Genomic DNA, 14593 nt, shown 5'->3' on the forward strand with positions numbered 1-14593 from the left:
TTTAAATTTAAATTTGAATTTTGAATTTAGGCCGATTTGGTACCAGCCCAAACCGGAACCGGGCCAAACCGGTTTGACCGGTAACCGGTCAAACCGGACCGGTTCCCATCAGTTTGGTGAACCTTGCTTATGACATGTGGGAATCATCACTGTCTTGCATCTGCTTCCACCACGCAACAACAAACACAGAGAGATATTCATTGTTAAAAGAGGAAGCAGAGGAACCTGTGCTTATATATTTGCATATTGTCGGGATAAGTACCTTGAGTACGGAGTACTTGTCGGTAGCTTGCACACCATGAAAACCCAAAACATATTCTTTGCTTCAGCCTCATGCTCGAGATGTTTATAAAACTTCCATGCTCTGCCTCCTCAAACTCGCGCGCCTTCCTCGATCGCATTAGCAGCAGGCTCAGCTGTTAGCAGTTGCTTCCACGACACAATAATAAATAGTACATCATCGGAGGGGAGAACAAGAGAGGAGCTAGTAATGGCGGACCTCGTGCTTGGGTTGGCCAAGTCGGCGGTGGAGGGGACGCTGACGATGGCCAAGTCAGCAATTGAGGAGGAGAAGAAGCTGAAGAAGAACGTGCAGCGTGACCTGGTGCTTATCTCGGACGAGTTCGAGATGATGCACTCCTTCCTCAGCGTGACCAAGGAGCGCGTCACGGGCGGCATGACGACGACCTTGGTGAGGCAGGTCCGCAACACGGCCTTGGACCTGGAGGACTGCATTGAGTCCGTCATACACCTGGACAACAACTCCAACTGGTGGCGCCGCTTGCTCCCATCTTGCATGGCGGCGAGCGCACCGGCAGCGTCCCTCGAGGAGGTGGTCGCTGATTTAGAATTCCTCAATGCTAGGGTGGAAGCCATGGGCCAGAGGAACATGCGCTACAGCCACATTAGTGACACTGCTACCTCCATGGCCGCCGAGCAGACACAGCGTCAGCAGCCTGCATCCCTTACAAAACCATTGGACATCCTCGTTGAGGCGAGGAATCCAGGCAACAAGAAGGGCAGCCAAAGGGATCTCGCCGAGCTGATAAATAATGGAAATGATGCTCTGCTTCAGCTTCAGGTGATCGCGGTGTGGGGAACAAAAGGAGATCTCGGGACAACATCCATCGCCAAGAAGGCCTACGACGACCCAGAACTATGCAAAAATTTCGTATGCCGTGCTTGGGTCAGGCTGACACATCCCTTCAATCCTCATGAGTTCGTCCGGAGCTTGCTGGCTCAATTCTGCTCAAACTCTTGTCCTCGACAAGGAAGCAGCAGGATAGCTTCCCTGAAACTGACGGAAGTGATGGTGGCACCACAAGACTTACTCATTGATGAGTTCATGAATCAAGTGAGCAGCCATAGGTACCTAATTGTCCTGGAAGACGTGTGTATGATGGTTGACTGGGAGGCCGTTAGGGTATTCCTACCTGATAACGGCCATGGCAGCTGCATCATCGTACACACCCAGCAGCTCGAAATCGCAAGCTTATGCGTTGGACAATCACACCAAGTATTAGAGCTGGAGCAGTTCTCAGCCGACCATTCTATCTGTGTCTTCTTTAATGAGGTACGCCACAATATCGTCAATTACTTTGAGGAATCGAAATTCACTCCATCGGCCTCTTTAATTTGCCAACATAGATATAGAACTTTTTTTTACTAATTGCATATGTATATATTAGTACGATCGGAGCTGAATAGTGTGCTGCGCTTTAGGCCTCCTGTTCTTGGGAAATTAGGGGCGTGATCATTGAGGGGAAATTATAAAAACCCACCTGCAAGTTTCAGATGTTTCTGTATTGCGCCATATGCATGTAAGCATGTTTTCTGCGGCCGACTGGCTTGTGCCCTGTATCGTGACCTGGCTCGGCCAACTTAGCATTAGGTGTTAGATATGATTACATGAGCTAAAGCCATATTGTGTTAAACTTATCAATTACTGATCTATATATGTTTTTTCATCCATTTTTAGAATTCTTTTTCAACTTGTGACACCTTTACACATCTTTAACATATATTTATTTGAAAACTTAGCCTAAACAATGGTAGTTCTTGCCGCGGTCTATATCTAACAACATCATGAGTCACTTGATAAGTTAACAAAACATCCTAAGGTATATATATTTACTTGGTCTATATGGTGGAACATAGCATTACATTTGCATTTAACTTAGGGAAAAGTCGGGTTTACACCCTTGAACTATCTCAAAAGTCCGATTTCCAACCTTCAACTATAAAACTGGATAAGAGAGGCCATCCAACTTTCAAAACTGGGCAAATTTGGCCCTTAGGGTGGTTTCGAATGTGGTTTTATATTTTTTAAAAAAATTAAAAAGATCTAATTAGATCTAAAATCAAAACTAATTCATTTTAAATCAGAAAAATATGAAACTAGTACCAAATTTTTTCTAAAGAATGTAACATATCTATTATTGCTCTATTTGAATCTTATTTATTAAAAAATAATAGGTATAACTACAAGCAACCAAATACTATGAACATAAAAAAATGGATCCGAATAACTGATAAGTACAATGCCAATAGATATGTTACTTTTTTAGGAAAATTTTGATACCCATTTCATATTTGTTTTCATTTAAAATGAATTACTTATGAATTTTTTAGTTTCAATTTGAATTTTTTTAATTTTTACAGAATGAAAAATCACCTTCAAAACCACTCTAAGGCCCAAATTTGCCTGGTTTCGACAGTTGGATGGCCTCTCTTATCTGGTTTTGTAGTTGAAAGTTGAAAATCGGACTTTTGCGATAGTTCAAAGTGTAAACCGGACTTTTTCCTTTAACTTAATAGTGATAGAAGTGTGTAATTTAGAAATATATAGCGTACATTATTGATATTGAATTGGTTATTGTAATGGCTTATATTAGTGTTTACATGTGGATTTTAGATATATTTTTGTTTATATTTTGTAACCAGCGAGGTAGATAATTTAGATACAAATTGAAAGATCTTACCTTATATTACCTTTCATAATGGCACATATGGGTAACTTGAATGCAAACTTAGGGATTACTTTGCATTATCTTTCACATTGCCAGAGGTAGGTAATTTAGATATAAATTTAGGGGTTATTCTGAATCATCTTTCACAATAGCAAATGTGGGTAATTTAGATGCAAATTTAGAGGATTTTTTAATTATCTTTCATAATGGAAAAAATGAATAATTTAGATACAAATTTGGGGGTTTATGTTTAACTTTGTCTTAAGTCAATATATTATAAATTTGATCTAGTTTCTAGAAAATAGTAATAATATATATAGTATCAAATGTGTAGTAACAGGAAATGTTATGAAATATATTTTTATAATCTACCTCTTTGATGTGGTAAATGTTAATATTTTTCTCCGTAAATATGGTAAAAATTTAGGATATTTTGACCTAGGACAAACCTATATTTTAGGACAGATGTAACTGTGTCATTCGGGCTATATCATTAGGGAATCCTTGTGTACTATATAAATAGATTAGTAATCCCATTTTGTTGGGTCTTATCACCTTTACCTCATTTTCACCACTACAGTAACAGTTAATAGAGGCGGTCAAAAGAGATTCCAGAGATGGGCACCTCACTCGTCTCTAGATTATTAATGCCTGTGTTAATCCATGTTTCTAGAGGCTGTACTATATGCCCACCTCTATTAATAGGAAAACAAAAAAATTGGCCCAGAGGGCTGCTCAAGGCGTTGCACCGCCATGCACTGTATCGTGTTGTCCTGTGACCCCTTCGCACCATTGTTTGTCCCCGCCGCCATGCTGCCAATACTAGATCCAACCCGTTGCAATGAAGATCGACGAGAGGGACAGGGTGAGGGAGATTGAGAGAGGAAAGGGAGAGAGTGGAAGATGATATCCACCGGCATGCTACCTCCTCACATGGAGATCCGCCCACTCACCGTGCATCCTTATGACAGCTAATCCTTGCAGTCTAACCCCTCTATTATTTACTAAGACCAGTAGCGAGCCGAGACAAGGCTATGGCTCTATTAACAGAAGAGGGCATGTTAACAAATCTGTCTCTGAAAATGACACACACTGTCAATTTATTTTTGGAGGTTGTAGTTTATTGGGCCGGGTGCCTCCATAGATGGGGCGGCCTGTGAAAATAGCCGTGTATTTTTTGGAGATAGGGACACTTTTTCACCGTCTCTGTACATCAAAGGGGTTGCCTCCTATAGTATTACCTCTCATTTTAAATTATGCTTCTATTATTTGTAACTTTTAATTGAAATCTTAAAATGTATGGAGTGGGCAACAAAACTTATTCTTTAGAAAAATAATATTTTTCAGCTATTGGCTTTATTTTTTACTAGTAGCAGAGGTTGTTAATAGGAAGCCGTTATACGGATATTTTGGGTTAACTTTTGCATAATGGTGTTGAAGACACAATTAAATTTTTTGCTTGCTTCTCATTATATAGCTACCAAGTAGTACGACGCTTGGCTGCTATATGCGTAAATAGGTTATAATAAGTAAATGTAATTAGGAGTGTCCTAAAAACTATCTTAAATTTTCCTCAAAATCAATTAATCTATTAACATCACAGGAAAACTCTAGAAACTCTCCAAATAATGAAATAAATGGCCCTTAGCTTGATGGACATGATTTTTAAGTACAGTTACAATCCCAGAATACAGTCGTGGCCTTTATTTGGTAGACAATTATTCCAGTAACGATGTGAGCTTTACGTGCCACTGTGCACTAAAAACATCCTTAGTTTGTTTTTTGAAGATAAAGAAACATCTTTAGTTTACATTTTGATAAATCAAATCTATATACTCGAAACTTTTGCAGAACATTATTGAAGATGATGATGAGGTGGCCAAGAAAGAATCAGCGCGGGAGTGGTTACAGGAATTTCAATATTGCGGTCGCCAAACAAATTTATGGTTACTTAGATCATTGGTAGCTTGTGGCATGAGAGGTGCTCCGGTGCTCCCAGTGTGTGGGATTGCCGGTGTTGGCAAAAGATCCCTCGTCCGACAGGTGTATTACGAGGCACTGACTGGACAAAGTGGATCGCCTTTCCAAAAGTTTGGCTGGGTGGATGTATCCCATCCTTTCGATTTAAAGGATTTATCGTGGAGCTTACTTTTGGATTTGCACTCGGGATCTTTCCGACGTGCCAGCATGTTGAGAATCAAAGACCCGGTTCAAGAGTGTCAAAGGCTTCTACGACGATATAGATGCCTCATTGTTATTAACGGTCTGCTCTCCAAGGAAGAATGGGACTCGATAAAAGCTGCATTGGCTGGACACAGACAAAATCGTATCGTTGTCATTGCACATGAGGAAAGTGTTGCCAGGTATTGCTCAGAAGACGATTGGTTGAATGTCGAAGGCCTAGAAATTGACGAAGCCCTTGATCTCTTTAAAATCACAGTAAGTTTACTCATCTTATCTTACTATTACTCATTAAAGGTTCTACTAATTAGAGGCTCCAATAAAGACTCCACGTTGCTTCTTACCTGATGCGCCAGGGAAAAAGATAAATCTTAGAAATTCTTACAACAATCAGAAACATTTCACCTTTAATTTGGTAGACTCTAATCGTCAGCGTCAATAATAACCATAGGATCTCTTATGTTTTAAACAATTATCCACTTTTACTATTATAAAAATATATTAAATAACCCTCTAATTTTGCATATAAATTACCTACCACTGTCATTATGGAAGACAATTGAAATAACCCCCAAATTTAGATATACATTAGCCATCTATGCTATTATGGAAGATAATTTAAAAGAACCCCCTAAATTTGTAACTAAATTGCCCACCTCTTCCATTTTGAAGGATAATTTAAAATAAATCCCTAATATTTTGAAAATTACCCATTGATGCCATTATGGAAGATAATTTAAATTAACACATTTTAATTGTATCTAAGTTATCCATCTCAGCTGCTATAATATAGCAACAAAAATACCTCTCAAATCTACATGTAAATACTAATATAACTATACAAAAAATGTATGTACAAAGTATGCTATATATATTTCTAAGTTATACGCTTCTACAACTGTTAATTTAACAGTAAGCATAATGATATGTTCCACCGCATAGACCAAGTAAAAATATACTCCCTCCTGTCCAGTTTACATGGCATTTCGCATAAGTCAAGAGTGAAACCTTATGATCTTCGACCAATAATTTGGCCAATAATTTTTAAGTATTGTAATACAAACTTGATATTATTAGATCTGTAATCAAATATACTATCTTATAATTATAAACAGTATAATATAAAATAAATAAATATTCAAAGTGTAATTTAGAAGACTGTGTCATATTGGACTATGCCTAATAAACCGGATGGGAGAGAGTATACCATAGGATAAATATTTATTTTAATAGCTTATGAAGTGTGGGAAAATGTTCCCTTAACAAAACATGTAGCAATCACACTAACAACTCACTTTAAGTTATATTAATACTCCATGATAATGAAAATCATAAGTTTTTTAAAATAACTTTATACATTTTGCATGAAACATTATATCATACTAGTAATGCTAATTTAACTATAAGCACTCTATATTTTATATTTCATAAGCCAACACTACTACACAAATAAATATGTTATATAACAAATTCAACATGTTATATTTCATAAGACAACACTACTATGCTACAGTAGTTGCTGTTTTTTTAATAAAAGATGTTGACAATTTGGATGTAGATATGACCGGATATTTAATTTTTCTAGTAATGAGACTAAAATTGGGTTACGTAAACTATCTATCGTAATAGGAGGACATGAATAATTAGATACAAATTTAGGTCTACTTTATATCATATTTTCTAAATGGCATAGGTGGGTAATTTAAACATATAGGCATTCCTTTATGTTGTTTACAAAAAAGCAGAGGAGGACAATTATTTAGAAAATAGAATAGATTCAGTAGCTATTATTATCAATGGGGATTAGGTTATATCGAATTAATGGTCAGATATTTCTGATTTTTGTGAGATTTTCTAGGATCTATCTATTGTTTTCATATCGAGTCTTGCGAGGATTAACGTGAAGGCATTGGGACCTGTAATTAGAATTTATAGTTTTTGTCTTTTTCTTACATTATATGTACTTAGTTGAAACCTAATCTTAAGATATATAAACTCTTGTTGCATCCCTTTTTGTGACTTTATGAAGTTATAGTTTGGCTTTCAACTTTTAATAGAGTTGCTGCAATCTTTTTCACATGTTAAGTTGAAACTCTAGTGTTTTTATCTTTTATTTAAAATTTATTTTTATTATTAAGAAGGCTTTAGGTCCTAGTAGTATTATTTTTCACATGTTAAGTCGGAACTCAATTTCCACCCAGCACTGAATATGTTCAATTTATTATATCACAAGATTATATGTGTGTAGTATTGTTCTATATATCGAAGAGTTCTTAAAGTTAAATTACCAATATTGATATGACATAATGTTTCTATATATCACAAGATTATGGAATTTATTATCATAGAGTATTAATATAAATTAAAGTGAATTGTCAGTGTTATTTCTAAGTGGTTTGTTAAATGAATATTTTCCATGTTTCATAAGCTATTAAAATAGTTTTTATCCTAATGTATACATGTTTACTTGGTATACATGGTGAAATATTGCTTTATGTTTATTTAATTTTACGATTGTAGAAGTCTATAATTTGAAATATATATGTACCATACTTATGAATATAAATTTATTTCCTATAATAACCTATATTAGTATTTACATGTAAATTTGAGAGATCTTTTGTTTATTTTTTATAATGGCTAAGGTAGATACAAATATAAAAGTAATACTTTATATTATCTTTCATAATCACATATATATGTAGGTTGAATGCAAACGTAGGAGGTTACTTTGCATTATCTTTTATAATGACAAAGATAGTTAATTTAAAAAATCATTGGAGGTATTTTCAATTATCTTTCGTAATAGTAGATGTAGGTAATTTTGATACAAAGGTACGTACAATTGTTTGTGAATATTAATTTATTTCCTATAATGACATATATTAGTAATTACATATATATATATTATTTTTGTTTATTTTTTATAACGGTTGGTGTAGATACAAATATAAAATCAATAATTTATATTATCTTTAATAATGACATATATGGGTAGGTTGAATGCAAACTTGGGAGGTTACTTTGCATTATCTTTTATAATGACAAAGATAGGTAATTTATAAAATCATAGGGGTATTTTAAATTATCTTTCATAATAGTAGATGTGGGTAATTTAGATACAAAATTAGAGGGTTATTTTAAATTATCTTTGATTATGACAAAGATGGGTAATTTAGATGCAATGCTATGGGGTTATTTTGAATTATGTTTCACAATGACAAAGGTGTGTAATTTAGATGAAAATTTAGGGGTTATTTTGAATTATCTTTCATAATAATAGATGTGGGTAATTTATATACAAATTTCGGAGGTCATTTTGAATTATCTTGCATAGTGGTAGAGGTGGGTAATGCAAAATTAGGGCGTTACTTTATGATTTTTCATAATGATAGAATGGGTAATTTTTATATAAATCACAATAGATCCAATAGCTATTATTAGCGATGATGATTAGAGTTTTTACTAGTCCATCAACCCGTGCTTTCACACGGATTAAAATTTCAAGAGATATATACTATTTAATATAACTGACTAATAAAGAATTTTTATATTAAATTGTATGTTTTTTCTCTTTTATGTAATAGATACTTCGTAGTCTATACTAAATTATCATAAACTTGTTAATTACTTTTTTTTGGCAATGGATTAGTTTATATGTTTTTTATCTATATTCATATTTTTTACTTTACATGTCACCTTCGTATATTTTGAATATGCAATTAGTTTGAAACCTTGCGATTAACTATGATGGCTCTTGTTGCATCACATATCTTATGAACTCATGAGTATAAATTTTGATTTTTTTTAAATTTTATTCTTAGTGGCCATTACAAATTTTTTTTCTTTAAGTTAAATATCTTGTGCTTATTGTATGTTTTATTAAACTCTTATTTTAGAACTTTTTAAAATAAGGAATTTTGGTCACATAATAATACAATAGCATAAGCAATAATTTAAAACATGCACCAAGTCACTTAAGATAAGTGATAGAGCTCGAAGTAAAATCTCATATGGGGTTAGTAGTGCTAATCTCAAGAGAATTTTAATACTTAAGATTTATAATGATCGACTTTTACTCTAATGTAATTTTATGCTTACTTTGATCAAATCCTAATATATTAATATTGGTAGAAGTGGGTAATGTAGAAACATACACATGCTCTATGATTACTTAAATAATTTTTTTAATAGAAGTTGATAATTTTTAGATGTAGATTGAGAGGATATTTGATTTTTCTAATAAAGAGATGACAATTGAGTTACGTAAATTATCTATCATAAAAGGAGTACGTGGGTAATTGGATGCATATTTAGGTCTACCTTAAATCATGTTTCTTAATGGCACATGTGGGTGGTTTAAATATAGGATACACAATAGCCGCGGCAGGTAAATATTTGAAAAATAGAATATATCCAACAATTATTATTATTATCATCAGTGGTGGTTAGGTTATACCAAATTGATAGTCAAATATTTTAGATTTTTGTGAGAATTTTTAGGATTTGTATTTTGTTTTCCTATCTTGTCTTGTGAGGATTAACGTGCAGACTCCATTAGGAACCTCTAGTTAGAATTTCTAGTATTTATCTTTTTTAGGATGATATGTATTTATATGATACCTAATCTTAAGATATATAAACACTTGTAGCATCCCCTTTCTTTGACTTCATGATTCGTAGTTTAGCTTTTGACTTTTAATCGAGTTGTGCAAATTTTTTGACATGTTAAATAGAAACTCTAGTGTTTTTTATCTTTTATTCAAAATTTATATTTTTATTAAAGATTTTATGTCCTAGTAGTTCGGTTTCCCACATGTTAATTAACTTGAAACTCGAATTGCACTCTGACACTAAGCTTGTTGAATTGTTATATCATAGGATTATGTATTCTATTGTTTTATATATCATAGAGTGCTTAAAATTAAATTACCAATATTCTTATGACATAATGTTTCAATAAAAATGTATAATTTTTTTGAAATAACAACTTGTAAAATTAATTATCATGGATTATTAATATAATTTAAAGTTCATTGGCATCGGTGTTATGTTATTCCTATGTGGGTTGTTACTCAAATATTTTTTTTCATGTTTCATAAGCTGTTTAAACAATTATTTATCCTAATGTAAATATATGTTATTTGGTATACATGGTGAAACATAATATTGTGGCTATTCAATTTCACAGTTGTAAAAGTCTGTAATTTAGAAATATATGTCTTGTAGTTAGTATTTATATGTCAATTTGAGAGATTTTTTATAATACAAAATGCAAAGGCAATACTTTATATTATCTTTTATAATGATATATACAGTTAAATGAAATGCAAAATTTAGAAGATTAATTTTTATTATTTTTCATAATTATAAAGGTGGGTAATCCATAAAATTATTATGGTGTATTTTAAATTATCTTTCATAGTGGGAGATGTAGGTAATTTAGATATAAAGTTAGAGGATTATTTTAAATTATCTTTTATAATAGCAAAGGTGTGTAATTTAGATACAATGTGACAGTGTTAACTTGAGTTATGTTTCATAATGGCAAAGTGGATAATTTAGATGCAAATTTATGAGTTATTTAACACATGCATATAGTTTATATACAAACTTAGGGGGATATTTTGAATTTTTTTCGTAATGGCAGACATGGGTAATATATAAATGCAGGCAGTTTATATACAAATTTAGGGGTTACTTTATGTATTTTTCATAATCATTGAGGTGGGTAATTTTTTTATAAATTACAATAGATCCAACTGCTATTTATCGATGATGATGATTAAAGACTACAAAATTAAAGTCCAGAGTTTTCTGATTATTGTGAGAATTTCTAGAATTTATCTTTTTTCCTAGCGCGTCTGGTGAGAATTAACGTGGTGCCTTCATTAGGGCCTCTTAGTAATAGTAAGACTAAAAAGTATTTTTGAAAACTTTTTTAATAATGATAGATATAGATAGTTTAGATTTAAGGATACTTTACATTTTTGTTAATAATATAGTGTAGGTGGGTATTTCAGATATAAATTTATGGGCTACTTTATTTTATTTTTCATAACAGCTTATGTGGTAATTTGGAAGAATATTAGGGGTCTACTTTAGGTTTCTTTTACATAATGGTAGTGGTGAATAATTTTGATCAAGATTTAGATATTACTTTAGATTATTATATTTATAATAATAGAGGTGGGTAATTTTTTAGAAAATAGAATAGATCTAATGACTAACAAAGTTAATAATGATTATGGCTTACTAAATAGATGGCTGTATAAATAATATAGAAAAACACTCATGTGTATTATTTTATTTGACAACATTTAATCCACTGGATAAAACATTAACTAAGTGATGGGTACTGCAGATGATATATTTAATAATTACATTAATAACTAAGAGGCCTTACGGGATATTTTATAGTAATTAACAAACTGAACGTCTGCTGAATATTTTATTGATCAACTGAACGTCGTTACTGTCCATGGATTTTCTCCATACGAAGGAAGTTGTTACCAAAGTTTTTTTTCTGCCGAACAATTAGAATTAATAAAAGCCATTTTAATGTGTATAATGACAGAGGTGGGTAATTTTGTAGAAAATAAAATAGATCTAATGGTTATGGATAGCGAGTCTTTTGATTAGATGGCCAGATGTTTCTGATTATTGTGGTAATTTCTAGTATTTATCTTTTTTTCTAGCGCATCTTGTAAGGATTAACGTGGAGGCTTCGTTGGGACCTCTAATTAGTAATAGTAAGATAAGAAGAAAGATAGGGTGATTTTTCAGATTATTGTGAGAATTTATAGAATTTATCTTTTTTTCCTAACGCGTCTGGTGGGAATTCATGTGGTGTCTTCGTTGGAGCCTGTAGTTAGTAATAATAAGATAGGAACTGAATATAGCTTCTTTTGACTTCATTATTCAGATTTTTCATAATTTTTAATCTTATAATATGTGCACATGTGCAGACCGAATTAAACTAATGTTAATTCTTAATTCATTAATGAATAGGTGTCTAAAAAGATCGGTCCCTGTGCCCTTAGTCTCGCCGTGATTCAGCAAGCAAAACTTCTCCTGCTTAAGTGTGGTGGACTTCCCAAAGTGATAATTGCGGTAGCTAACTTCGTGGCCTCCCGAAGACTATATGACATTGGCAGTGAAAACTGGAGTGTCCTAAGTTATGGGTTTATGGAAGTGTTGGAGGCCAACCCAGCGTTTGGAATTTTACAGGATGTGTTTGCCTGGGTGCATTCCTACTTCCATTCCTGTCCGGATTTCCTCAAGCCATGCATCTTCTACCTTTCAATCTTCCCTCTGAACCGCGTTATCCGGCGGAAGCGTTTGGTGAGGCGGTGGACAGCTGAGGGCTACTCAAGGGACACCGCAGGAAGTAATGCCGAGGAGAACGCAGAGGAGAGCTATTTCCAACTCTTCATGCTGTCTATGATTCAGGTGCCAGGACAGAGAAGTCTGACCAGTTACATGAGGATGCCCTTGTGCCAAGTCAACGGTTTCCTTCGCGAGTACATGATCTCGCGGTCCATGGAAGATAACCTTGTCTTTGCACTGGAGGGTCATTGCATCATGAACTCACAACGCACGGGGCGGCACCTCACCATAGGGAGCACCTGGGACAGAGACAAGATTGTGTTCCAGAGCATCGACTTCAAACGGCTGCGGTCAATGACTGTTTTTGGTGAATGGAAATCGTTCTTCATCTCTGACAAGATGAAGCTGCTTCGGGTGCTGGATCTGGAGGACTCATCGGGTGTAACCGATAAAGACCTCTATCAAATGGTGAGGTTGCTGCCTCGCCTCAAGTTCCTCTCCCTAAGAGGATGCAAAGCTGTCACTTGTCTGCCAAAATCTTTGGGTGGCATGCGGCACCTCCAGACGCTTGATATCAGGCACACCTCTGTCGTCAGGCTTCCACTAGGCGTCACCAAGCTACAGAAGCTGCAGTACGTTCGTGCTGGTACAAATGTGCCACTGGATGATGATGGCATCAGCACAGTTGAATGCTTACCACAGCAACCACAAGCAGCAACTACAACGACCCCGTCATCTTCAGCACCGGTCTCCCGGTTCCAGTTCTCATCGTTGTGGGCGCGCCGACGCCAGCAGCCTGTGGGCTTTCCCACTGTTGGCATTGAGGTGCCTGTATGGATCGGAAAACTGATGGCATTGCACACTATGGGCGTCATCGATGTCAGCGTTGCAAGCGGCCGGGCTATTCTGGAAGAACTCAAGGACCTGACCCAATTGCACAAGCTTGGAGTGTCTGGTGTCAACCAGGAAAGCTGCCGGGAGTTGTGCTCTGCCATCTCCGGTCATGCCCATCTCGAATCATTGTCAATGTGGTTTGACAAGCATCAAGGCTGTCTGGATTGCATCCCCCAACCTCCAGAGAAACTTCAGAGCCTCAAGCTGTACGGACACGTAGAGAACAAGTTGCCAGCGTGGATCAAGCTGCTACCGAACCTCACTAAATTGAGTTTGCAGATGACCATGATAACACAAGAATTGATAGATGTCCTTGGGGATCTAAAAAACCTAGAAACTTTATGTCTTCGTTTCAAGGAACTCCTGGATGGCGACCTCCAGTTCGGGGATGGTTTCGAAGAACTCCAGATCCTCGAGATTGCTTACAACTCAAGGTTACAGGATGTAACTATTCACTTCGGAGCAGACGACAAGGATAACGGAGAGGTAGGAGAAAACGGAGGGGGACGAGAAGTGGACAAGGAGGACGAGGAGGAGGAAGATGAAAATGGATTGGGGGGAGAAGAGGAGGAAGAAGTAGAAGAGGAGAGAAGTGTGATGAAGAGTCTTGAATTGCTGAAGCTTCGCTGTTGTAGTGCGTCATCAATGCAGTTTTCTGGGCTAAATGCACTAACCGCTCTGAAGGAAGTTTGGCTTAGCAGATCCTATGGCAACGCACTCAAGGAACACTTGCAGGGCAAACTTCCGAGAAAAATCAATCTTGTCTTGAAGGAGGAGCCATGATCCATAAGTGGACATTTGTTATCCATAATAAGTAGGAAAATGGAAGACTTTTGAACTACTGTCATTGGCAATAATAATTTGGGCTGTACAAGTGGACATTTATGTACTCTGGGAGTCTAGAGTCTAGACTATTTACTATCATTTAATTCACTGATTAATTTGGACTGTCTATGTGGACACATAAATGCCTAGATCTTGAATTAAGGTGTGTAATTGCGCTAGTTCCTAGTCTATCAACCCTTGCGTTGCACTGGTTCTTTGGCTGTGTTTGGTTGAGCTTCTGAAAGTGCTTCTGCTGCCAAAAAGGAGAAAGCCAACCAAACCGGTGAAACCTGAAGCTGCTTTTCCAGAAGCAGCTGCTTTCATGTAGTATAATTTTGGAAACACCATGGACCCTGGTTTTGGCTTTTTAATTTTCGAAATGAGTGGAAATAGAG

General features: G+C 35.3%; 1 protein-coding gene across 1 annotated transcript; it reads left to right on the plus strand.

Moving 5' to 3' along the window:
• Window positions 1-231: 231 nt before the first annotated feature.
• Window positions 232-14341, plus strand: LOC120697895 (disease resistance protein RPM1-like). The gene is made up of 3 exons (XM_039981280.1): window positions 232-1573; window positions 4821-5408; window positions 12162-14341. Exons 1-3 carry the CDS (start codon window positions 491-493, stop codon window positions 14154-14156), a joined length of 3666 nt encoding a protein of 1221 aa, XP_039837214.1. The 5' UTR covers window positions 232-490; the 3' UTR covers window positions 14157-14341.
• Window positions 14342-14593: the final 252 nt, after the last annotated feature.

The sequence above is a fragment of the Panicum virgatum genome, chromosome 1K, assembly GCF_016808335.1.
Source record: "Panicum virgatum strain AP13 chromosome 1K, P.virgatum_v5, whole genome shotgun sequence".
In the NCBI taxonomy this organism is placed as follows: domain Eukaryota; kingdom Viridiplantae; phylum Streptophyta; class Magnoliopsida; order Poales; family Poaceae; genus Panicum; species Panicum virgatum.

Bases quoted from the DNA above. Each gene is read 5' to 3' on its own strand.
- LOC120697895 (XM_039981280.1), top strand. From the start codon at position 491: ATGGCGGACCTCGTGCTTGGGTTGGCCAAGTCGGCGGTGGAGGGGACG. The intron at 1,574-4,820 runs GTACGCCACAAT...AAACTTTTGCAG, and splicing joins TCTGTGTCTTCTTTAATGAG to AACATTATTGAAGATGATGA. The intron at 5,409-12,161 runs GTAAGTTTACTC...ATTAATGAATAG, and splicing joins TTGATCTCTTTAAAATCACA to GTGTCTAAAAAGATCGGTCC.